The sequence below is a fragment of the Odontesthes bonariensis genome, chromosome 15 (genome assembly GCF_027942865.1).
Source record: "Odontesthes bonariensis isolate fOdoBon6 chromosome 15, fOdoBon6.hap1, whole genome shotgun sequence".
Classification (NCBI taxonomy): Eukaryota; Metazoa; Chordata; class Actinopteri; order Atheriniformes; family Atherinopsidae; genus Odontesthes; species Odontesthes bonariensis.
The window spans coordinates 26179155-26205443 of NC_134520.1; the positions used below are offsets into that span (position 1 = coordinate 26179155).

At 41.6% G+C, this 26289-nt stretch overlaps 1 protein-coding gene across 2 annotated transcripts; it reads left to right on the forward strand.

The window, feature by feature from the left end:
* Positions 1-1258: 1258 nt before the first annotated feature.
* On the forward strand, positions 1259-25628 carry mllt1a (MLLT1 super elongation complex subunit a). 2 transcript variants are annotated; one of them, XM_075485736.1, is made up of 12 exons: positions 1259-1362; positions 6608-6788; positions 6985-7067; positions 9508-9651; positions 10978-11103; positions 13456-14103; positions 14195-14285; positions 14406-14517; positions 14781-14880; positions 15708-15782; positions 18342-18413; positions 18640-25628. In XM_075485736.1, the coding sequence occupies exons 1-12, from the start codon at positions 1351-1353 to the stop codon at positions 18766-18768; spliced, it is 1773 nt and encodes a 590-aa protein (XP_075341851.1). In that variant the 5' UTR covers positions 1259-1350; the 3' UTR covers positions 18769-25628. The 2 variants fall into 2 exon arrangements, with proteins under 2 accessions (XP_075341851.1, XP_075341852.1); XM_075485737.1 differs by having other exon boundaries at positions 15708-15773.
* Positions 25629-26289: the final 661 nt, after the last annotated feature.

Below are 26289 nucleotides of genomic sequence, written 5' to 3' on the forward strand. Positions count from 1 at the left end.
ATGCTGTAACTAGTTACATTCAAATGTTTGCTTTTTGATCATTACAAGAAAAACATAAACGTTCAGAATTCAAAGTATTTATGACTAAATATCTTATGTTGAACTGCAACAGAAGTTAAGCTCATACAGTTAAAACTAATCTGCACGAGCAATTGCTCTTGTAAAAGTTTTCTATATTATTTTAATAATTATGCACAGCATTGGTAGAGTATTTATTTTTCTAGTTCATATAATGTTTTGTTGTGTTATATCTGTAACAAATACTCTTATTATGTTACAAGCAATCACAACTGTCAAAGTAATACTAGAGAATTTGGTTAATTCTTTGCTCTTTAGCTCCCCCTACTGATGTGGGATGCAACACCACTCTAATCAAAACAAATCTCTGTGTGAGCCCTGAAAATGCACTGCTATACACAATAATCTGTTGCAATGTTAAAGATGGCATCAAAAAGCACACAAAAAAATGTCAAATGAATGTGAAGCAAAGCGTGGTTTTACGGGGCTGGAAACCAAAATCGTGAACTTCAGTATGCCAGCCCTCTGGTGCCCGCTGAGGAAGTGCATAACAAAAGTCAATGTACTTCAAAAACAAGGCAGAAGCCAATCGTTTTAAGGTTCACAAACTTCTCTAATGTTGCTTTAAATGGACCTGACATTAAAAACACAATGCGCACACTGCATGGTATTATACTTGACTGAACTTACTCTGTTACATCAGCCTTTGTTTTGTTACATCAGTGAGTTAATCACAGTTCTATTCAGCTTGTTTATTACACATATGCGTTAACTGATAATAGGAGAAAAAGCTCACATACACATACATTGGCGAGTGAATCATATTTAAAAATGGGAAACTGTGATTTCGTAAGATGTAACAAATTGCTAGAATTTTTTTCAACTTACATTTTAAAAGGACAGCTTGAGACAAATTTTGTTGAATTAATATTTGCCATTCAAACTGCAAAACAATCTAGAGTCGAACCCCGGTTAATCAATTACCATCCTGTGCATTTTGTAATTGAAACTGAGCTGTAGCCATTGGGACATGCTCTATGTCACTCGAGAAAACCACCACAAAATGCTTCAATAGTATTTGTAGCTTGGTACCGGCTCCGCCCCCTTTGTACTCTGATTGGCTGATTTTAAGAGTACTTGAATTTCCAGCACTTCGATTGGCTGAGAGAGCTTTCTGTTTTGGTTGCCTGCCAGCAGCCTTCTGGAAGGGGAGGGGAGCCGTCTGCCTTCCGCTTCTGGGCTGGATTGACACACAATGAGGAGCAGAGGCAGGGGAGACGCTCCGCAAACGCCGCTGTAAATAAATACAAGATTCACTGAGGCCAGAGAAACATGGAGAATCAGGTACAGTGGCTATTCTGTCTCCTTGTGGAATATGAACTTTTAATGGTGAAAACGGTAGCAGGCAGCGCGCTGGCAGGGCAGGAATGAATCCTCCTTTCTGCTAGCCAGAAGAAAAAAATGCTCCTGCTGCTATTGAACTCGTAGTTGTTTGGCTCTGGAGCTATGCTAGCTGGGCAGTCATACATCGGTATTTACCGCTAGCTAGCCTCAGTGTACTACACCATTCACAAGCACCGCTGCATAGCTGTAGCCACAACCAGGCACACAAAGAAATCCACACCTGCTGTTTATTCTGCCATGGTGGCTTTAAAAACAACACATGCACACTGCTAAACATCCCGACGGTTAATTTGAGCCGAGGTTTTGTGTGGCTAAGCTAAGCTAATTTATCTATCAGGATAGTGTCGGCCGTTAGCTAAAGGCTAGGGAGCCGCTACAAGGCGCCGGGGAAAAGATTTGTCCTCTCCAGGTTGGGCTGGTGAGGCGGGGTGTTGTCTCCACTGCCAGCGGCCTGAGACCTCAACATAAAGGGCTAATAAAATCAGGAATCTTCAAACAGACTGTGTAGTATCTCTGCATTATTCAACCTCAGGTGTTTTTTGTTCGCCACTTTAATTATTGTAGATAGTAAAAATGCATGTACCATGGAGGAAAAGCTGTCACAAGCTGTGTGTCAAGTGCGAATTCAGTCTTGATCTGCCTTGACTTGGCTGCTCGGCATTAGGTAAGGAAACCAGAATATAAGACGTAATTTAAAGGGCTGGTTTGTAAACCACACTTGAATGTATACAATTGCACACTTAAGGTTTATGTGATCATAAAGAGGTACATAATTTACTTAGCAGAAAACAGAAAAGTGGGTAAACCAAATTGCATATCTTCTCACAGTAGAGGAGATACAGCTTTGGACTTCCTAAATGCCTGAGGTTATTCAAGGCTGTATTTCAGATGGTTAGGCCACACACACTCGTGGAAAGTGGCTGAGCCACTTTCTTCGAGCTAGTCCCCATTCAGCATTGGCCTCTTTGAAGTTTTAACATCTGTGAAAGTGCGTGCAGAGGAAGTCTTCTGCTACAAGTTAAAAGTAAAGTGTCGTTTTGTTGACGCGTGCCAAAAAGATTTTCATTGCATCCGTATTACGTAAAAACTATACATAATTGACCTGTTACAGTTATTACTTAATCTGATCACAGTGACTTAATCTGATTGTGTTTTTCCTCCAGGACGGTTACAGTTGTTTACATTGATCTTTGTTAAAACAGCTTGATGAACCTGACAGAAATGTTCTATTTCCAGCACTATATAAGGATTATTTCCCACCATTTCAACCCATTTTTCTGCAATAGTTTGATGGCACTAACTGTTCATCTCAAAGTGCTCAACCTCTAAAATTCCTCCGACTGTATTTCAGTGAGTAAATATTAACATTATCGTCATGGATTTAGTCGCAAGCCCGTAAAATCGCTGTGGGCCCATTTTTATTTGAACCCCCTATGAAAAACGGATAACGCAGTGATTCTGCAGCAATAAATGCCTCAGAGTCACAAACACCGTTCTTCTTAAACCAGTCGTGGCATTGGTTGAACATAAAATGGCGGTTAATACAGTAGTTACAACGATTTTTGTGATAGCTGATGGTTACGTTTGTCAAATTGGATGCACGGCTGCCAGTTTACTGGTACACAAAGCTAACCTGATGAGGACAATGTGTTAGTTAATTAATGCTTTATCATATAGAGGTTGCTTTCATTTTGAGGGGCTGTGGTTTGTCAGGGCTTGCTTTCACTTTGAGGGCCGTAGTTTGTTACTCTGTTGATTTGGTTTTTATCTCCAATTATGTCCGGCTTCACTGATGCAAATAAACTTTAGGGACTTAAGAGTTGCTGGATGGCACGGCACAGGATGTGAATAGGTCTGTCGAATGCAAAAGGGTTGAGTCTGTAAATATTTCATTTGAATCGAATTTTGGCAGATTAGAGAATCGTGACACCACTGGTTAGCAGCCTTATTAGTCAAACTGCTTCATACGGGGAAACTGAAGCAGGGTCGTGACTTTGTGTGCGAATACTGAGAACTCCTCTGTTTTCTTGTTGTGTTCAGATCAGTGTGTATGTTGCTGCAGATGAGACGACAGGATGAGTGGTCATGCAGCTTCTCTTAACTATTTCCACTACTCACTTGTTTTCTTTGGGCACTGCAGAAAGGCTTTTTGTAACTTAGCAGTGACTCAGTGATTGAGCGTTTTCCAAAACAAATAACTGTTGCATCTTTATTTGTGTGATGTTGTAGATGCTTATTGTTGGCTATGATGGAGGATTCCTCTTCAACTTAACACGACTTTGGTCAGTATTTGTTGTTTGTGTGTGTGTGTCTTCTGAGGAAAACTTTTTTTGTCCCCCCCCCCCCAATCATTTTATTAGCTGGAAGAGATCAAGTGGTGTTATTTACATGGCGTCTGGGAATTCATTGTTTTCATGGGAGCTGGCGTGTCTGCCAAAATTTGTATTTCCCTTCAATTGGAGCATTGTGTGTAAGGGAAAAAGAGCTTGGTCATGCACACGTCAGAACAGTATTTGCATCTTTGTGTTATCTCATTTTGTATCCTGTGAATTTCCATTTGATAGAAGTTTCCTAAATGAATATATCTCCAAACGCCACTTTGTCCATTTAATTTTAGTCGTCCCACTGAAGCACTAAGAAGTATAGTTTTTTTTTTTTTTTTTTTGGCTGTTTTAAAGCAGTTTTAAAGTTCAGTTAATTCTCATCTCCTTTGTTTTTGTTCTAATTTCATGTCGGTTTTACTTCAGCTTTATGTTGCTGTAATATTGGTCAAACTGTCAGTTTTATTACAGATGTGTTTCTAAACGTTCCAGTTGTTTCCGGCGGTTTCTCTTTTTCTCTGTGCCTCTGTATTTTAGCAGACCGAATGGTTGGACTTGCAGTAGTTGAGTGAAGTGAAAGGAAAAATAATCAGAAATTGATGTTCTACCTTTTTTTTTTTGGTCAGCTTCTAAAAAGCCATTATTGACTTTTTTATCTGTTTATTACGTTATTGTAACTTAATTCTTAATTATTTTTTTTTACTGTTGGTTGTAGAAAATATGACATGAAGATGTAACTGAACTTGAGAAACTACTAGAAGACGTGCTTAAATCATTTTCCAAATTCAATGATTTAATGAAATATTAAATTAGAAACCTTTGATTTTGAAGCTGAAGCACATGAACGTTTACTTTGCTTAAAAAAGACTTTGGGGTTTGCTGTCGCTAAAATTGTTGCTCATTAATTTTAAGCTAATAGGCTCAATTTATCAACCTCACGTTGCCTTCTGGGCTCTTAATTCTTTATCGCTGGCAGATACTCCATGTAGGGATTCAGCTAATTGATTTTTTTACCGCCATAATCAATTAATCTGTTTCTAATTAAGCAAATTAATTGTTTAGTCCCTAAAATGTTAAATGAATTATGTGGGGGGGTCAATTTACACATTCTTGAGAACAACAGTGTTAAATCTTCTGGTTTTGTCTGAAGATTTTTGATTTACAATCTCGTGTGACAGAAAAAAAGTTTTGAGTGTCAAATAACTAATAATAGTCATTATTCTTGGAGTAATAGCTGTGGGTTTCTTTTTCCAATCAGCTCATTGATTGACTAATTGTTGTGGCAGATTGCAGCGTTCTGTTTCTATGCTTTGACTTTGGTCTCCTCTCGTTATGGAATCGCAGACCTCTTTGGCTCATTGTCATCCTGATTTTTATGTTTTACTTATCTGATTTTTTTTTTAACTCCTCACTGGGGAGGTGGGGGGGGTGATGATCAGCCCGACTGCCTGGCTGCTCGCTGTGGGTGTGGTGGAGTCTGGAGTTTAAGGGCATTACTGTCACAGAATGGCCTGGCAGGGAGGTTTGTTTGTGTGCGTGCGTGCGTGTGTGTGTGTGTGTGTGTGTGTGTTTGTGTGTGTGTGTGTGTGTGTGTGTGTGTGTGTGTGTGTGAGTGAACTGGAGAGTGCCAGACCAGCTCATCTCAGTCCTGTCCCCTTTAATCCCCCCACTCAGTCCCAGCTCACGAGCTGCTCGAGGCTGGGGCCAAATCTCCACATTCTTCAGTCTTACCCTGGGCATAAAGTGCCTTTCTGTCCCCCACCAGTCCTCGCCACCACCCCTCGCTCCCCTTCTGTACTCTGTCTCCATAGCCTCTTCACTTCCATGGGCCAGCCACCACCCGCACAGTGTCATTTGCGTGACCTGCTGCTGTCATTGTTCTTTGCAGACAGAAGAAGCCCAATAATACGGTCCTCTTCTGTAAACCTTTTGAGATCAGTCGGCTCGGGCTGCTAATCACTCTCATTTCACTGGGAGCGTCCCAACACCAGTCCAGCTTTCATGTCTGTCCAGGCCTTCCCCTCTTGAGTGTTTTATCTCAGTCTTTGGGTAAAGAAGCAAAGGTTTTGTTCAAGGTTGAATCTGGAAACGATGACTGTTGTCCCCTTGGATTAATCTTACTACTGGCTTTACTTATGTTTATTTCATAAGCTGCCTCAGTTTACAAGGTTTTTTTGTTACTGTAATTCATCACTGCCAGGAACCAGGATTAATTCACCAGCTCAGGCTTCGAGTCGTTTTCATTATCGATATGTGTGATTGATTTCTAGAAATCGGTTGTTATAATCTATAAGATAACAGAATAATGAAAAGTGAGCAGCTTATTAGAGGTCACAGTGGTGTCTTCAAGTGTCTTAGTTTGCCCACGGCAAAAATGTGCAAATTTTCACCATTTTAAGAAGCCGAAACTGTCCAATGTTTATTTTTATCTTTTGATCTAAAAGGCAGCATAAACAAACATGTATAAAACATATGGTGGGTTAACTTTTAACATCTCACTGGAACATAAATTACCCCTTTTACACTACATCATGCTTTTTAAGCCTATGATGTCTATTGTACACCACAGCTGTACATAACGGTTATATTTATTATTTGTTTGTTTTTGTGTTTATTGTTTGATCGAAAATAAATTTGCGGAAGTCCAAGGTGATGTATTTAAAATGTCTTGTTTAACCAACATCCAGAAACACTGGAATATAAAAACCAACCTACTTGAAACCAGGATTGTTTTGTTTGACATTTATGGAATCGTCTTATCCTTGTCCTTCCTGTGTATTTAACATTTTTGTGTTTGTTTCCCCGTCTGTCTCAAGAGTTTAAATAATGCACAACATTTAATGTATTTCTTGTTTCCTTTGCAGTGCACAGTGCAGGTGAAGCTGGAGTTGGGCCACAGAGCTCAGCTGAGGAAGAAAGTCACATCAGAGGGCTTCACCCACGACTGGATGGTGTTTGTCCGAGGGCCAGAAACCGGCGACATCCAGCATTTTGTAGAGAAGGTTGTCTTCCGCCTGCATGAGAGCTTCCCCAAACCCAAGAGAGGTAGGACAAAACGTAAAAGTTGACATTTCTGCTATCTGCAAGCAGAGTTGTTTAACTTGACTGCTAAAAAGTTAAGAAGAAATACAAATTGCATGTGAGAGAAAAGGCTGAATCTCACCAGAAAGGAGCATCACAGCAATGTAAATATAAAATTTCTTCAAAAAGCATTGCCAGTGACGTGTGTGTCTGTCTGCAGTATGCAAGGAGCCTCCATACAAAGTAGAGGAATCGGGCTATGCAGGCTTCCTCATGCCTATTGAGGTTTACTTCAAGAACAAGGTGAGAACATCTGGACACGGGTAAAAAAGACTGGACCTCTTAATGCAGATGTTGCGGCTTTGGCTGTTGTATGAATAGATAATGTGAAACTTGTAAAGAGGAGGAAACTCTGACCACTTTGTTTTGACATTAAGATGGTGTGATGGAATTTTTATCTTACTCATCATTTTTCTTTTGAAAGGCATTTAAACCATTGAATTACCGGATGTTGTCTTTAATAGCCTTGGACAACGACCTGTTTGATGAGCATTTGCTGTCCCTTTGGCTTTATGTTGATTTCCAAATAGGCCTGCCTGTTGGTGTGAGCCTTTCACACAAAAGTCTAATATTACGCTGGACTAAATAAACAATGGATAAATAGATAAAGCTGAAGAAAAGGCCAAAAGGATGAGAGAAAAAAAACAAGATTTCAGTCGGAGATGGATTTTGTAATACACCTGGGAGGATCTGTGAGTTTGCTGGGAAACAGCAGGCGATTGTGTCTGTAAATGTGCCTGTTACACGTTAAAATCACTGAGCACAAGATAGGCCCTCCAGAAAAACGCGATTTTGCGATCGCTGATTTTATTGCAAAATCAGCAAAATACCGCTGATTATGCGGGGGTCAATATTTTTCCAAAAAGCTGCATATTCACCGCAATAATCACATTTTCCGCGCAAAATATGCGAAATATGCAGGACTCGCTTGATTTCACAATCTCCGCACTTTTCTGCATAAAGTTGGGAAGAGAAAAAAAAGTCTAAATGAACCAAATTAACTGGTGATGTAATTTATATCCGACTCGCGGCTTGCGACGTCATTGCCACCGACACACACAAGGAAAACAGCACCGTAGCGTGAAGAGAAAATTAACGAGAGACAAAATGAAAAAAGCTAATCAATCTCACCTACCGACGCACATTACTGCCAAAGACCGGGCAAACCAGTACTCCGATGTCTTGCACGAAAGCGGGGGGAAACTATTCTGCACCCCGTGCAACTGTGTGTTGGAGCATAAAAGAAAATCGTCGGTGACGTGCCACTTAACCAGCGCGAAACATTTGAAAAAGCTTTCTGCAGCTGCGGAAAGGAAAGCCAAAGCCAGGCAGCTGACGTTCACCGAGGCATCAACCTCCAAAACCATTGCGAGGGCTACCAGAAACGAGGTAGCATTTATTTTATCTTTTACAATTCTGTGACTCAGGAATGTTTAAGCCATGTTTTTTTTTTACGACTGATTTTGAAACTGCTCAAGTTGTTAAAATAAAAAAACCTTCTGTGATGTAACTTGGTTCCAGTATGCTTGTTTATCATAGGAGGTCTTTAAAATGACTCTTTTTCATTCAGTAGCAGCATATTTTGCAACTTTGCATAATTCACAACTTTTTGCATAATTTGCAAGTTTCTGCAACTTCTCGCAATTTCACGGCATAAAATCATTTAAAAACCCGCAAATTCAATCGCAAAATCCAGGATTTTAGCCCGCAAGATCAAGCATTTTAGCCCGCGTAATCAAGGATTTATGCCCGCGTTTTTCTGGAGGGTCTAACAAGAGGTAAACCAGCCTGCTTTCCTCGTGGAAATAACTCCAGTCTGAATGGGGCCTTAGACTGCGGGTAATCAGGAGAAATCAGGTTTTTCCATCAGAAATCGGATATTTAATTTCTTAACTTGATAAAGGAAACTGGGTTTTCCTTTGCTTAATGTGGTGAAAATCAGGTTACTGCCTAAACCAGAAGCAATCGGTTTACTTAAGTGCACATAGACACAGTGATTCCTTTGAACTCCCAGTAGACCAGTATGTTTATTATTTTAATCAGGAAACACCTTACATATACACTCTTCAGTAGGTTAGATAGTTGTTCTTGCAAACGAGAGTGATTGTTTATGTAACGAAAACATTTCTCTGATGTATATCTGATATTCACTTTTGTTTACGCCTTTACAAAGTGATGAATGAATGAATAAGGAAGCCCAGTACTTTTAGATAAGGGCAGTGCAGTTCTTTACAATATTAAACATGTGGATTGTATCCAAGAAAAATGCCATACTGTCCTTATATATGCACCTAACTCAGACAATAGACAGATCTATCAGGGGGATCAGAAAAACAATAAAAAGGTAAATATCAGCAACCATTAATCTATCATAACACTTACAGAAATTCTCTGAAGAGTGGCTTAATGCTTTCTTCTCAGCTTTTTATTGTTCCTCCACCCCACAGCTCTACAGCTTCTCTCAGGAATGTTTCTTATCAGTGTGCTGACTCCAGCTAAGTCTGTCTGTTTTATTGACCCCCTGGTTGATAGTTCATTCATTCAGCTTTTGTCTGTTAGGAAATGTGTAGGTATTGAGAGCTGCGTGTGTGCAAAGCAGAAAGACAAACACGAGTTAGTTTGTGTGACACGTAACAGTTAGGGGACAGTTAAAACAGGCTTTGTTCTTTCCCTTTTTCTTCAGGAGGAGCCAAAAAAGGTTTGTTTCAACTATGACCTGTTCCTTAACTTGGAGGGCAACCCACCCGTTAACCACCTGCGCTGTGAGAAGCTCACCTTCAACAACCCCACCAAAGAATTCAGGAGAAAGCTGATCAAAGCCGGAGGGGTGAGGCTGCTTGACATGCTGGCTCGTTGCCAGGTTGACTGACTGAAAGCTAAACAACTGATTAAAGTACGGGGCACACTTTACAGTGAGGAGTAACAACCTCATACTGGGTTTTCCTATAATTTCTCACATAGAACGCTAAAATGTGAGGAGCTGTGAGGAGCTTCCAGTCCCTCTTCCGTGCACCCATTTTAATGCTTAAACAGTGTCCTCGATGCAGCGTATGTGTCAGTCTTGAGAAGTTTTGTTTTTTCGTTGTGCTTGACTCGGCACAATTAATCCTACAGCAAACACTGTCGCTCCCATAGAGTTGAATAGCTAAAGTAGTCTCAAAATGAGCATGCTTCCACTCGTGAACACTTATCTGTACGGTAACCTTGAATCGTTTTAAAATAGTAAAATTATCTATACATTGATTAGCCTCCGAGTCCAAATAATGTCATCAGGAATGACTGCACTGCTGGAAAATATGATAAAATGATATATAAAAAAAAAAACACGAGACCAGAGACAGGTTTACTTTGTTTTATGTTGTAATAGTTGATGTCGGGTACTAATGACATCAGCTGGAGATGTCAAGCTAGTGGCTTAACTGCCTGTCTATCTGGTTTATAGAAATTATTAAAAGAAAAGACCTAACACTGCCAAACGTAAAGGAGCTGCAGCAGAACGAGACAAAGCTAAACAGCTGATCTTGTAACCTGTCAGACAGAAGAAGGCTAGCCCATCCCCGATGCTATTGGCTTTAACCTTTTTCTACTAAATTAGCAGCAAAGTGTTGCATTTAGCTGGAGATGAAACACTTTTAAGCTTTGACCGTCGACCAATGCAACTCTTAACTAAATTACAGTTATTACATATATTGATAACAAAAGTAACGTGTGATCATGTGACATGGTTGACAGGGAACGATTACACTGCAGTTCCACAGTCCGTGGTCTGAAGTAGCCCAAAGATGTTGAACATAACACAAAAAGTTTTACAAATGACTTGAAACTTGCAGCTTAGCTGTGGAGCAGATGCAACCTACATGATAATGAAACATTAACATTAGGTCACCAGTTTTGGCTAATAGCGATGTCATTGTTGGGGTTATTGTTGTTCCGTCACCTCTCGGGCTCGGTCACGTCTCCCACGGGGTATTCTCCCAGCCCAGCACTTTTACTGTCTGTTTGTGGAGAAATTTAGGTATAATTTGCAGTATTTTATTTTTTTTGTGCACATACTTTACACTGATTCCCCCGAGTTATGTCCATTCTACTTAGATCTGCAGTGGTTTTGACTGTTGGTAGAGAAACACAGTGACTCTTGTCTCTTTAATTCCAGATATTGGTGGTCCCCGAGGGGGCTGAGGCTGTGTCGAGGCCCAGTCCGGATTACCCGATGCTCCCCACCATCCCCCTCTCTGCCTTCTCAGACCCCAAGAAGACCAAGACCTCACATGTATCAAAGGTTGGACCAAAATATATTACTTTGGTTAGGCTTTCTTTGTCTGCTGTGTTCTGCTCAACTCGTTCATTCAGTTTAAGAAGTTATTCTTAAAGCGTGTCTCCTTTATTGATCCCAAGGGTGACATCTTTTCATTTTTGTTGAAAACAGCATGAAGAAGCTGATTCAGGCTTGTAATCGTTACCGTCTGTTTCTGTGCATCTATATGCAGAATTATTCAGCCTGCTTATCTGCCAGGAGAGGGGGCATATCTAAAGAAAACAGGAAACTGACTCCTTTATATTTTCCAGTGTGGCCTCACATCCAACAGTTTCAAGCCGATAAGGCCTTTACTCTTAAAAGGATAGAAACAGGCTTTTCACAACATTAGTTGTTTTCATTGGTCTTCTTATCTTTGTGATACAGTTTTGTTCTTTGTGTAACACAACCAGTTAGCATCTTTTTATTGTTTTTAGTACATTTAGTAAAGTTTACTACACTTTAAGCGTTTGACCTGAATTTGTCATCTTGACAAATAGCCACCTTTCCTCCAAACTAAACTTCCCCTTTCATTACGGTGTTCAGTGTGGAAATAATTACCTCTGCCAGAGGATACTGAGACTGAAAACCATGTGGCTGTGAGGAGTTTTTGCTCATTTATCCTATTTTCTTTAGAAAAGATTTAATTACATGCCTTGACTGTTGGTAAGTTTGATCTAATGTGGTTCAAGCAAAACAACCTTCTGAGATTAGCATTGCATCCTGAGAGTTTGTGTTGGGGTGAACTCTTATGTCTGTGGTCTCTTTTCGCTGCTCTTTGCAACACAGTTCAATGGATTCTTTGGCCTAGGAAAAGATTTTTATACAGCTGTCAGGTTTTCCTCTGAAATTCTGCTCTGATGTTGGTGTCTTTAGAGATGACGCCACACGGCTGAGATTTTTGGCTTTTAGGACTATTAATAGCATGTAAATTGCATTTGCGTGTCCGTGTAAGATGATGTTTGTTGTATTATTTCTCGATAAAAGCCGATAAAAGCCTTGCTCCTTACTGTTGTGTAATGTTATTAAAAATCAGCTGCTATGAAGCTTAAACTGGAAGTGGAGCAGCGTAGGGCTGAGCGATATATCGATATTTAAGATATATCGATATATATTTAAATAAGATATGGAATTAGACCATATTGCATATATCGATATAGTTCAAATATCGGAAACAGGTAATCTCGGGCTGATGTTTAAAAACGTTTTTCTTAAACTGAGCACTTTATTTTGTTATCTCTTTATATATATAAATGCTGCCCTCAGAAAAAGATTTACCTATTTTATTTCATAGGCCAATTTTATTTAAGATATTTTTTTTTTTTTAAATGTGCACCTTACGGAGCTTTGTTATACAGTGTTTATGTTTACATTTTATAGTGAGTTTTCAATAAATCTACTCGTATTTGGCTTTGACTTTGACTGAGCATTTAATTTCACAGCTCTCACTTTGCGGAAAAAATATCGGGATATATATCTTATATCGATATTCAACCTAAATATATCGGGATATGACTTTTGGTCCATATCGCCCAGCCCTAGAGCAGCGATAGTTTAATCTGATTCAATCCACTATCAGTACTTTTTCAGATAATTTGAATTGTTGTGCCTATATGATGTCTTGTTGTTAAAAAAAAAAAAAGACTTTGATTGTTAAATCTTGATGGGTAAACTTCCCTGTTTCATGTGAATTGCAGAGATCGCATGCACATAGTTGCTTTCTGCATCACCTGTTGAGCGTTTGTCTGATTTATTGTAAATTTGACAATTGTATGAATGGCAGGTGTTTAGTTGCTGTAAAAGACTGATAAAGCTTTATTCTTCCTGTCTGCTGTAAGAAAGGTCTAACGTCAGTCCATCATTCCTTAACTTTTAATCTAGCGCCGTCAACAGTCTGTGTAATTCCTTACTGTAGCATCAAATTTCAGCTAAGTTAAAGCCATATCTGTTAGTGTTGGGAGTGTTTATTCTCCCTGATGACAGCATGTCCTCCATCTGATGTTAGAGTTGAGCTCAGAGCAACGTTGTGCCTCAGATTTGCAGCCACACAGCTGTTTTTCCATTTTCACCTCTGTTTACACTTTATTTAGAATAATTGACGAGGCACTTCTTTGCTCGGTTCTCTTTGGCTAAAATGTTTAGTTTAACATCCATAGTGAATTATGTGATTGCTTGACAATCCATACCAGCAGGGCCTCATTTAGGGGCTGAGGAGGTGTTGAAGCATTTAAACTCTTTTGGTAAGGCCTTTGAGCAGTTCGGTTTGTGTGTTGTGTTTCCAATTTGTCTGCTTTACGGGGGCAGTGTTGTTGACAGTCTGATGTTTACTCTCCTCAGGAACCCAGCAAAGAAGGAAGTGGTGGCAGCAGCAAAGGACCCAAACCTCACAAGCTGACCAAGGAGCACCGTGAACGGCCACGAAAAGACTCTGAGAGCAAAGCCACGTCGAAAGGAGACGACAGAGATGGAAGCACCAAGAGCGGCCGTGATCCTTCCTCTTCCTCATCGTCGTCTTCAAAAAAACCTTCGGAGATTAAAGTGAAAGATGAAGTTAAGGTCCTACCCAAGGCGGCTTTCAAGGAGCCCAAACTCACCCTGAAGGACTCAAAGATGGAGGGCATGTCTCCCAAAGGAGGGGGGGCAGGGAGTGGAGGGGGAGGAGGGGGAGGTGGGGGAGGGCCACCAGAGTCCAAAGCTCCTGGGAAACGACCTTCTACGGTGGAGTCTCCCAAACCCAGTGCTAAGAAGCTGAAGAAGGGCAGCTCCGAGGGGCTCAAGGTGCCGACCAGCGGGACCTTTACAGGAACCTCTCCGCGTGTCTCCTCCTCCTCTACGGCCAGCCAGTCCTACGCCGAGAAGAAACCTTCCAAGGAAAAAGGCCGCTGGGCCAAAAGCAAAAGTGAAACACAGGAGCTAAAGGAGCACAAGAAACTTCCAGACTCAGAGGAGTCCAATTCAGAGGACGAAGCATCGTCTAAGTCAGAGGTATGAGGATGAGACGGGAGCTTAATGTACTAGAGGTGTCAAAGACCTCATCTGTGATCCTGTTATTTCATATTTTCTTCTTCTTTTACAGCAGTCGGCTCCTTCCAGTGCCTCCAACTCCAGCTCCAGTTCTGACTCCAGTTCAGACTCAGACTTTGAGCCTGTACAGAAACAAGGGCAAGGTACAGAGTGACATGATATGATGGCACTGCTGAGATGCTCTCTTTGATAGAGAATTGACTTCACAAGCTTGGAGTTGCTTAGTAAAAAAAGTTTATACGAATCTGTGCTTTTTTCCTCAGGCCCCCTGCGCTCCATGGTGGAAGAGATTCAGTCAGAAGAGTCGGACGATGACGACAGCAGCTCGGAAGAAGAGACGCCCATCAAAACCAACCCGCCCAACCGCGACTCTCGGTAGGTCTCCCAAAGCTTATTTCAACTGTGAAGTTTACCTCATCATCAGCGATGTCACACATATAGCTCACCTTTTTTTCCCACTGGGTATGACTTTCACCAGTATTTTTGAATTTGGTTTTAGATTTTAATCTGTAATTTTTCTAACCAGGTTTTCAGTCTTAAGTCAACTATAGTGTTGGGTGCACCACACCGAGCAGTGACACCATGAGCTCTGCCTGTCTGTATGAATGACCTCTGACCTCACCCTGTACCCCTGTCAGACTCAGCCTGGACAGCGAGAGTGACAGCAGTGACGGCTCACACCGCCCCGGTCGAGACCCCGCCCCGCCCCCTCAGAAACACAGCTCCTCTAATAATAAAGTGAGTCCTCCACACCCCAGTTTGCTACGTGCTTTCACTCACGTATTGACAGGCACTTTAATGGTTGATTCACCTGCTGAATGAATCAGGGTTGATATGTTTAAACAATTTGGGTCTCTCCATCCAATCAAAAACATTGCTGCAATTTAAAGTCAGAAAGTAACAAAAAAAATCCTGCATTTAACCTCTTTGATATGTCCACGAGAGGCTTTTTTGTTATGTATGAGATGACATCGTGAGCTAAATCAGCCATGAGTGCTATGGCTGTGGATTTCTTCTTGAAATCTGCAGGGCGCCACAGAAAGTCTCAGAATGGTTGAGGTGAGACTGTCTGGGTGCTACGTCCTCCAGATTATTTGGAGGTACTTCGCTTATTTCAGCTAATTAACATGTGCTGTGAGAAAAGGATGAAATTAGAAGCTAGTGAGCTGAAGAGAAGTTTGTGCAGGTTAGGTGGAGAACAGAGCAGATCATCTGTGATCTTTTGCTGGATGGTGGAGCTGTGAGTAGGGACAGTGCCAATGATTCACTTTGCAGATAAGAAAATGCAGTTTAATTTCAGCTGGATATCAGAAGGATTAATTGTCACTTTCCTTTTACATTTGTCTTTTTACCTTTGTGAACAGGAATAGTGTTTTTCTATTTTATTTTTGTGATTAAAAGTGACTTGGGAATCTTGGTAGAGGGTTTATTTTGAATTTAAGATTTAAGATATTTTACGTTGATAGCATAGCTCCTGCTCAGCAGGAAATAGCCTAAAGACATTCGGCAAAGAGTCATAGAAACTGCTTTGTATCTTTTTTTTGCTCTCTGTCTGTGTACTGCAGGTGGTCAGAAAGAGTCCAGATTCCTCTTTTCGCTCCGAGAAGGTGATGAAGAAGGGATACGACAAGGTAGGAAGGGTAAATCAAACTTTTTATGTTTAAACTCTCTCACACATGCTGCATTCAGTCAGTTTTTAGCGAGTGTGTTATTACATGTAAGATGCTTTGATGATCAGCGTGGCCTACGAACCCCAGAGACGACAGCTCTGCTTTTTTTTGTGATAAGTAGACAGATTAATCTTACACCAAACTTTTACAATAAGATATATGTTGACTTTGGGAAAGCGTTAAATCTTTCTCTGACTGACAAAGGAGAACGTGCTCAAAAATTCTAAAGTAAAGATGCTTGATTTGTGGATAAATACTTTTTACTCTAACCTTTTTTGCTCTAAATTGATATTTGCTTTGACCTTTCTTTGCCTCTGAAAGAGAATCAGAAACCTCAGTGTGTTTTTCCACTTTTTCTGTGTACTTATGAGGTTCTTTGTTCCAAGCATCTCGAGCAACATGCTGAATTTCCTCTGTGGATGTTTTCTGTCTCATTACTACATAACGTTGAGGGATAGGACTCTGGTGGGGCCGTAACATCTGTAACAGATCTCACTGGTTTTACAGTGAGTGAAGGTTGTTCTTTAGGGCTGTGAGTTTGGGCTCATTGTCCCGCTTCAGAATGAGCTCTGATTGGACGCCTCTGCCTGGTTTTGGGGAAGCTGAAACTCGGTTTTAACAGTAATTATCTACCTCAGACCGTCTGTGGTTTGATCACCATTTTTTTTGTGTTGATTGGATAAGTGAAGTTTAGATTAAATGTCATTGATCATTTAATCATCTCTTTAAGTTATTTAACCCCCCCCCATGATGCATCTAATCAGTTTAGTCACTTAATAACTTGTTGAACTGAAGCCCGTGGGAGTGTAATACAGCTCTGGTTGGAAGTTTACATACATGCACCATCGACATGAACACCAAAGTAATATTAGGCTTGAATTGCTGTTTTGTTTGTGGCAGATCCTGCAATGTTCATCTTTGATTGTGAAAACAAACATTTAGTGTGCAAACCAAGTACATACAGAGTCAGAAATGTAAATGCAGCCACTTACATAAATGAATGAATGAATGAATAAATTAAGAGGTGATTTAGGTTTTAGAATATTTCAACTGACCAAAGGCTCTTAACTTGCTAGCTTTAATTGTTATTGACTGCTGCTGGTAGCCTCTATGTTCGACTTCACCCACAATATTGACCAACGCGCAATACAATATAAAAGTCTACGGAGCTCAGTGGAGATCTGATAAACCAGATTGTAGATTTAGACAAGTCAGGAGTGTCTTTTACAACCATTTCTTACCAACTGCACGTTACAAGATCAAACAACTGTACAAGTTACATCCTGTTTTGATTCATTGCTGAGCAGTAACTGTTCATGGTAGCTAAGATCCAGCAGTGACCAAGAAGCTGTTCTCTGGCTGAGCACTTGAGTGTGGAACTGGCCAATATCAACAGAGGCCTGTTTGACCCAGACAGGGGAAACGTTCCAGTAACACCTGATCCGGAGGCAGGGAGAGGCTTCTCCTGTCACCGGCCAGAAAGGAAAATTACGTATTTGAATAGTCAAAGTTGGCTAATTCCACTTGCGTGACAAAACATGGGAATGTAGAACATTATGAGCTAACAAAGTAACAGCTACGACAAGTTGGTCTTCTCTGTTACCAAACCTTAGAGGCCTGAGCGGCACGAAGGCATCACTACACCAAAGAGAGCTCCCCGACTTAAGCTGTGATCATGCTCACCGCATTGGTCATTGCGCGAGCAAATGTGATGTTAAAACAGTGCTGTAAACGTTTATACCGGTGGTTCAGAACGGTGGAGTTTCCTTCATAAACGGCAGGCGTTGCTGCTGGGACAATGGCACCCTGTTACCACAGGAGTAGCCTCAGAAGAAGTCGTACAGGATGTTCAATATGCATAAACGTTTCAGCTTCTCTGTTTCACATTTAAGCCGTTTCTTTTTATGTTTTCATAGCATTTACAATAGTTGTACCTGCTTGGGTCTGGATTGGTCTCACAGATGCCTGTAGAGACTGACCGGGTAGCATACGCTTCCCTGTTTTTTCACACACAGCCCTCACGCAGCTCGTGCCAAGTTGCAAAAATCGAGAGTTACATGTCTGTACAGAAATGACACAAGCTGTCACAGCGCCAGTTATTTTGGCGCGCAACGTCCTGAATGAGGGTGAGAACAGCGAGCATAAACAAAGAAGAAGAAGAATACCAGGGCAGCCAGCAGAGAAAGTGCAGAAACATATACCCAAAGACATTAAGGTCAGAGATGTACCCCAAACTAGACCCTACAATCCTCTTAAAAACCACAGGAAGAATGGCACATAACCGTCCTTTTGGTGTGTTAAAGACCACGTGTGAGGGCTCCTGTACTGGATTGCTCGGTGATAAATGTGTCCGAAGCCTTGTCCTGTCCTTTGACCCCAAGATTCAGATTAGTTTAAAGCCCTCAGAGCGCCATGTGCTTATTTCTGGATTCATAAATCATAGAGGAGAACAGTTCAACCATTGAATTTTGACTTTTTTTTTTTTTCCATGCACATATGAACTCTGTTCCTTCATCATAATCCCCGCAGGCCTACACAGAGGAACTTGTGGACCTCCACCGCAGACTGATGGCATTACGGGAGCGAAACGTCCTACAGCAGGTGTGTGCGCTCATCCCTTCACGTTAACGACCATCACATGACAATATTTTGATGTAGAGCTGTTGCATGTGAATGTTTTAACTTGTTTGACCTGACCGCAAACAACTGGTAATTACTGAAAAACAAACGATCCAACACTGACGCTGTAATTGCCAAATCGAAACTGCAACGTTGCTGAAATTTGCTGCAGCTTTGAATGACATTAGTTATTCCTCCTCCCTCTCAGATTGTCAACCTGATTGAAGAGACGGGCCACTTCAACGTGACAAACACCACCTTTGACTTTGACCTCTTTTCACTGGACGAGTCCACTGTCCGCAAACTACAGAGCTACCTGGAGGCGACAGCCACGTGACAGGAGGTGGAAGCCGGCATGTGGATGTCAGCGGCAGAGGTAGCCTCGCCATTACGTCTGCCCTTTGAGGAGACGAGCAGCCAAACCTGTCGCAGCCTTTTCACGTGCCCGACTGAAGCATCGATCAACTACCACATGAACAAACGCAAGCACACAACACCACCTTCACATGACACTGGGGAGAAAAAACTGGAGGAGGCGTGGGAGGGAACACTGAAGTATACGAACTCCGTCTACAGTCAGGATTTTCACTACACATCTCTTCTCTTGAGTCTGTGCAGAGCTGTGGAATTCACCCCCCACCCCCCTCATTCACCCTCCTGCACTCATATTGCTCCCGCCTTTGCAAACCTAATACTTCCCCTCCTCCTCCTCTTCCTCCCCCTTCAAATCCACACTCCTTACTTGGCAGAACACTCCAGTTCCCTCCCCCTGTTGTCAGCTGGAGCTCATTTCTCTCCCAGCATACTCGAATTGTGAGCGTGTGAATTGTACGTGCGTGTGCGAGCGCTGCTGAGGTTAAAGAGGAGATGTTGTCTTTGTGGTTACTGACTTCTCTTTGTGAAACTTGAGCATAAACAGCCGGTTCCGCTCCTTCCTCAAACACACATACATGCCAACGGATTCACATTTAGGTTGCACTTTACTCTATTAGCCCCCCCTTTTAGCATTAATAGTAAATGAACACTGACTAAGTGGCTTATAACACACTTAAATATTTAAATATCGTTGTAAGAAGACAATTGTATTTGTCTAGAATGAAATAATTGAAGAAATACTTCATGAAGAGTTGCTTACAGCTTCTGATTTCCATCAGTCACATGCCACACTGTCATGTTGGGATTTTGGAGGAAAATAGATTTTGTCCTTGTTTCTTTGAGCCGCTCATCACATGTGACAATGCTAATTCATGGCTGCCTGACAGATTTTCTGCTGGTTTGTCTCTGCAGAAAAGATTGCAGGATTCTCTTAAATAGCAGTAACACACGTTACATGAAATTCTTGCTGGTTAATGAAAAAACCAAACACACTTTGATGGGGAATGATGACACACACTTTAGCCTAATTGCATCAATGTTCTAATCGACCCGTGAAGCTAAAATCTATACAGTTAGTGCTGCAACTTTCCATTAGAAAAAAGGAAAGATACCTGATGTCTTAAACATTTGTTAGTCAATCAGTAAAAGAAAACTACATCTTTTCAGTGCTGTTCCATGTTCACATGCCCTAAAAGATGTGTAACAAATTTAAAAAACATGGCTGATGTGACATCATAACAAATGGCAATAAAGCAAAAATGTATTTGATGTAAGAAAACTTGCAAGCAAGTCCATTATAGCATGTTATAAGCCAGTTTTTGAATATTGTTGTGTATTTAATGCTGAAAGAGGGGGGGGGTTGAGTGAAGTATTACCCAGATGCGCACACATTTTTCGTCCCCCGAACCTTTCACTTCACACTGTTCACGAAGACACTGTTGTGTGTGCTGTATGTGTGCGTGAGACTCTGCTGAGGTTTTTCTGTTGTCTGAACATCTGAAAACATATGTTCTGTTGAGTTTCCCCTCTGCTTCCTCGCACTGAAAGCTGAGCCTTGACCTCCTACCAACAACCAACCCCCCCCTCCCTCCCACAAAAGGCCTCTTACTCCTCCCCCCTCCTCCCTTATTCCCTATAATGGCGTGCATGAAAGGGCTCGACTGCTCGCGGCCAGAGCAGTGGAGGATCACTCCTGAATTGCCTTCTAGGTGGTGGGTAGGTCGGGTGGGAGGGGGGTACAAAAAGCCGTGAAAAAGTAGCCATACTTGTTTCCCAGAATCCAAAAATTAAGAGAAAAATAGGGGCCACGCTTTTTTACATTTTATTTTTCTACAAGTGCATTTGTGTATTTATTCCCAGATTGCGGTTACGATAACCTGTGAGCTATGAATGTATAATGCTTTTACTTTTCTATGGCTAGCAACAGCCCCACTCTAGTGCCTTTTTCTGCATCTCGCAGTGTGACGGGGGGTGTGTGTGTGCGCTCTGTTACTCATGCCCACACCGCTCCCCCCCTACAATACCCCCCTTGGGGAAACAAGTGTTAATTGGGATGCCTGAATATCCAGTATTGTCTTAATGGCTTCCATCCCTGCTTCTCCCTTCCAGTGTCTTTCAAGGCTGTTGTCCATTTATCTATAATATCTCTGTTCATAATGCCTGCTAGATGGCGATTTATTTTTTTTAAAAATTTTTTCCCCATCTACGGTGGTCATGTTTTTTAATGTTCTTGCTCTCTGAGATTAGGTTTAGCTTTTTTTTTTTTTTTTTATTAAGAGGAAGCGCCAGATGACTGTGGTAATTTCTCACTTTAATTAGCTCTAGTAAGAGCTGTGCGAGCTGTGTTTTTGCTTTGTGTGTTTTGTGGGAGTGTTGTTGTTGAAAAGGGTCCGGGCTCCCTCTTGAAGCAGTTTCAAGTATTTGAACTAATGGTGGAGCGTTTGATACGAGGATGCCAAGCACTTACACAGCAACAATAATAGACTTGTAGGCAGAAAGAAGCAAAGCAAAACACTATTTTTTTTTCTTCTTTTTTTTTTTTTTTAATTTTCCCAAATGTTGGAAATGTATTTCACAGGGGCCTGAATTGAGAAGTGATTGAGAAGTGTTGATGGATAACTTGTACTAAGCGTCTAACAAAACTGGCTCACATTAACCAATCAGCAAATCAGGCTTAGTTGGTTTAGTGATAATGAGGCGTAAACAACACTGCGCATCGGGTAGATTCCCTTTTCTTTAATAAATCAAACAAATCGTAGCAAATCACCAGTAGATTACAGCCTGACTGACAGGCTGAAAATGGTATATTACAACCCAAAACGATTAGTACATAAACTGGTGTGTCTTCTATGGTGGACAGTGAGCGTGATTACATGCTGTACAGTTGCGGCTCAACTTAATTTGACAACCCCCGTTTTCCCGGTATTCATATTCTGGATGGAAATTGAGTATTTGGCTGAAGTATGTCCGACGCTGTGAGCTGTGTGAGCCTCCAACTGGGGAGATCATCGTGTATCTAACGGGCGCTGTGTCTCAGTTGCTTAAATGGTGGCTTTGTCAGATGAGGCTGCGGTTAAAGGAAAATCAGGAACTGATTAGAACAGAACGACAGTTTGGAAACACATAGTCTACACGGGCTGATTTTCAATCAACAGTAAGTGACATGTTGATCCATCTGCCAAAAGAAACAGAACAATATGTGAAGGAGAGTAGCTTAAATGGGAGTTTGGCTGCACTGATACACACTCATACTTATACTACAGGATGCCTCGGCCCGTTTGGATCTAGTTGAGTGTAAACATGCAGGAGGGATTTGATCCCCAGCCACATTATCTTAGGTGTGTTAGTCCGGCTTGGAGAAGCTCGAATTCCTACTGTTTTGTTTGGAGTAACACCTTTCTGCGCATGTGGGGATGTGTGTTTGGGCTTCTCGGGCTAACACAACAAGGATTCCCGTGAACCTCGGCTCGTAAGCCATCTTGTGGTTTAAAAACGTTATCCAAGTGGACGCTTTCTCTGCCCATGCTTTGCCCTTCCATCACACAAACTTTTTAAGACCCGATCCCGGTTCCTCCCCTTGGCCCTAACCAGAGGTAGTATCGCCACATGTCTTTTTGGGATCAAGGAGTAGCGCTCATCTTGCCATGCATGTGACCCAAAGCTCCGGTTGAAGGTTTGAATTAACTCAAGACTCGAACTTAAGACCAAGCGTGGGGGCCAAGAGGAGGATTTGGAAGTGGGCCTAACTGCGGTGTTACCACAAAGCGGTTCAATTGCACTGAAATTCTCTGACTGGTTCAGCCAAAGAACCGATTATTTTACATTATTAATCCTCAGAGGAACTTGGTCAAAGGTTTTATAAATCAAAGTGACAATCATGCGTTTATTAACACGTTCTAAATTAACATCCACACACACACTGAAATTGAGCTGCTAGTTAATTATTTTGAAAGCTGTTGGCACTGCAGTCTGCTGTAATCGGGATGTAAGAGACGGAGCGTTGATATACTTGCATCTCAGGCACTTACCGCATAGATCAGTAATTATTGGAAGCATTGATGAGGTTAGTTGTACCAGAGTTAAGAGCTTTTGTTTTCACGTTGCACTCTGATTTGAACAATTTAGCTGCAATTTGAAAGATTTCCAGATTAACGCTGTACTCCTGGCAGCCATTTTGAAGCTTTTTTTTTTTTTTTTTTTTATTTTATTATCATGAAATAATGAGCAATAATTCAGGTTTCTTTTGTCAAATCATACTGTATTCAAACTTTCTCTTTAGGCTTTTGCAGCAAAAACTGTCTCTTTTCCGTATAAACCAACGTTAAAGCACAGTGTAGATAGTCCCTGTACAGTATAGCACCCACTCTTCAGCTGTAGCATACTTTCAGTGTTTGGTTACAGTGTTTTCTTTGATTGTTATTGTGTATTTTTATGCTCTTTTTTTATTTGCTGTATATCGCCTAACGGTTTTTATGTTTTCTTATATTCTTATCTCCCGTTTTGCTGCTGCACTGACACAATTGACCGGTTTTTACAGTTTTTTTTCGTGGATCAGTGACGCTACTCTTTGCTCGGCTTTGGCCGGCTGTCACACAGCTCGTCTGCGATGGGTTAACTCAGCCAGAAGCCAGTTTTGTGAGACTAGTTTTTCTAAAAACCACGAAATCTCCAGAAACAGGTGAACTTGCTTCTCAATTCAGGCCTGTCACGTGTTCATTCCTGTGGCCCCTCTAGGCTTCAAACACACACTCACCAGCCCTCTGTGGGGCGGTCCTTTGGTAAGCAATTCCCTTCCTTCGCCTCCTCATCTTCCTACTGACCGTGTTTTTTTTTTTGTTGTTTTTTTTCCTGACGCTTCTATAGCTTTAATAATTCGCCCTCTCTCTCTGTTGCCTGCCTCACTCAGCCACACATACACACTCCCTTACCGTAAACGCCGTCTGAGCATTGAAAATTTGTCTCGGAATTAGAAAACAAGAACAGAAAAGCCTGAATCCACGCCGCCTTACGTGCCCAGCAGTAACCTCCCCTCCGCCCTCTGCCCTCCTCTCTCCCCCTCCCCCCGTGCCACCTTCATTTCCTTAAGGTGTGCCTCTGTCAACAGAACTTCAGGCCGCAATTACTGAGAATCAACTTTGCAAATGTGTGAGTGACGTCTGCGAGCGTGTTCGTCAACGATAACAGGAGACAGTTGACGAAGAACAACTTTCCTTTCTGTCCTCCTCTCTGTGCACCAGTGTGGGAGCTTTTAAGTCCTAGTTCATGAACTCTGACCCTTGACCAGGCACTCATTCAGTCCCTTGTGGTGGCGGCGGCGAGGGGGAGTCACACGGGAGAAGCCCCACTGTCTACCCGCAGTCAATGTTTTATTTATGGACCTCTGCACTTTTGGCTGTGATGATTTCAGTACTTAAGTAGTTACCTAAACTGTATTTTTAAGGATTTTATACAATATTTACATGCAATACAACATGAATTGAGTTTTTTATTTGCCAACCTTTTTGTTTTTGTTATTTAATTGTCTTTACTTTGGCATGTGTTGTCATTATTCACAAACAAACATGCCCGTTGAATCTAATTTAGGCATGAGATGTTGTTATGGGGGATGTTTCCCCTACGTTTTGTGTATCATGATTCTGATGACAGCTAAACACCAAGAAGCCGGTGTAGAAAAATCTTTGCTGGATGAGCTAAACTTTGTTGTCACCCTCTGCTTTGAGTACAAATAACTGGACCAGAAGGGAGGACACGAAGAGTCCACACTTTGGTTCCGGGAACTGAAAACAAAACAAAAAAAAGTTGATTTCCTGTATCATAACTGGTTCTGATGCTTTCATAGAAGTCTGTACCCAAACAGAAAGTGTCATTTTCATTAGATTCTTACTGTTTTAGGGATAACTTGAGCTTGAAGAAACACATCATAGGACACCAGAGTTGCAAAGTGGGGGGAGCTGATCTGGAGGGAAAGGTGCCACTGGTTTTAACGTTTCTGTGCGTACCCGTGGCGTAATGACTCCCAGGATGCATTGCTACAAACATCGTCCAAGCTGTAAGGATAAATGTTAAAAAGCCTGAATCCTTTTTGTCTGAATTCACCACGTGTGGTGCCTTGATTATTTTTAACAATTAAGTATTTTAAAGTTTCCGACCCATGTGGACTCCGACTGGCTTCTTCCTCAACTGAAGGAGGATCATGGGTACTGTAGTCTTTAGAATTGTGCGTCCTAAAAGGTGATAGCACGAATCTGAGCTTTAACTGTTGAAGTTGAAGACGGACAGGAGAACAACACCAGCAGCCCCTTCACTTTCTAACTCTCTGGGCAGGGCTGCGACAGTGGAACATTTCAGCTGAGACTATATTATATATAATATGTATGATACAACAAAGGTAGATTATCTACTGTGTGGATCTTTTAGTTGACAAAGAAAAAGAGCGAAAATGGTTCCTTTCAAATGTGTGGAGGAGGGTGGGAGGGGGCGTGTGCAGACGGGGTGTTTCCTGTGTCAGTGGTGTCATAATGTGTCTGTGACGAGGGGACAGGGTTGGCTGTATTTATAAAGGTTTGATTTATTTTTTTCCTAACTGGGGGGTGGGGGTAGAGTCTGAACTGTGTTCCATGTTTGTGGTCAAAGCAACGACGGGCAGAACAAATGAACTGGATGGCAGAAGATCAATTTGGTATTTTTAAAAAGAAGAACTTGGCATTGCGATGCCACCATGTGGCCATATGATGCAAGTTGTTAACAAGGATGAAACATGTTATTTTAATGTTATTTTTTATTTTGAAATCATATTATTAATAAAGTCATTAATTACTGTTGTCCCTGTGTGTCCGATCATTGACCGCTGTGTGACCTGGGGCAGGGTTCGGGGAAAGTTCATGTTGTGGTCGGGGGGGTTAAAAGGACAAGCAGCAGGTCGGCCAGTAATGTCACCATGGAGAGGAAGGTCTGATGGCAACAGCTGATCGATAAACGTGTCTGTGACTCTGCTTTGCATTGAGAGACGGACTTAAAGAGTCTTTTCACTGCAGGGAATGACCTCTGAGTGCCTTATAGCTGCTTCTGGCTCAGGGTCCCGTTGATGGTGGTTCCCTGAGCAGCGGAAGTCCAAATATCTGTGCTACACCGATTCTTCAGAAAGTGTTCAGTGTTCACTATTGAGTTCTACATTTTACAACCCATATATAATTCATAAATCATTTAAGCATTTTTTTTAATTCTCAATAGAGCAGAGAAAACATCAAATGTTGAAAGTGAAAAGTTTGACCATTTCATGAAAGAATGCTCATCTTGAATATGATGGACCGTGTTTAACTCTGTGTAGCATCCCGTCTCCTTTTGACATTAGTCTGTAAATGTAAACTCAGGACACAAGGTGTTGGACTTTTTAGGAGAGAAACGTCCTGTTTTCGTCCTATATGGGGATTTATGGCTGCTCCGTTTTGGACCAGTCCAGCACCTGGACTCCTCTGCTATGAAG

What these genes read in the sequence shown, in the direction of transcription:
- mllt1a (XM_075485736.1), top strand. An exon ending in AGGTTTACTTCAAGAACAAG is followed by an intron (nt 7,068 to 9,507) that starts GTGAGAACATCT and finishes CTTTTTCTTCAG; the next exon opens with GAGGAGCCAAAAAAGGTTTG. An exon ending in CCGCCCAACCGCGACTCTCG is followed by an intron (nt 14,518 to 14,780) that starts GTAGGTCTCCCA and finishes TACCCCTGTCAG; the next exon opens with ACTCAGCCTGGACAGCGAGA.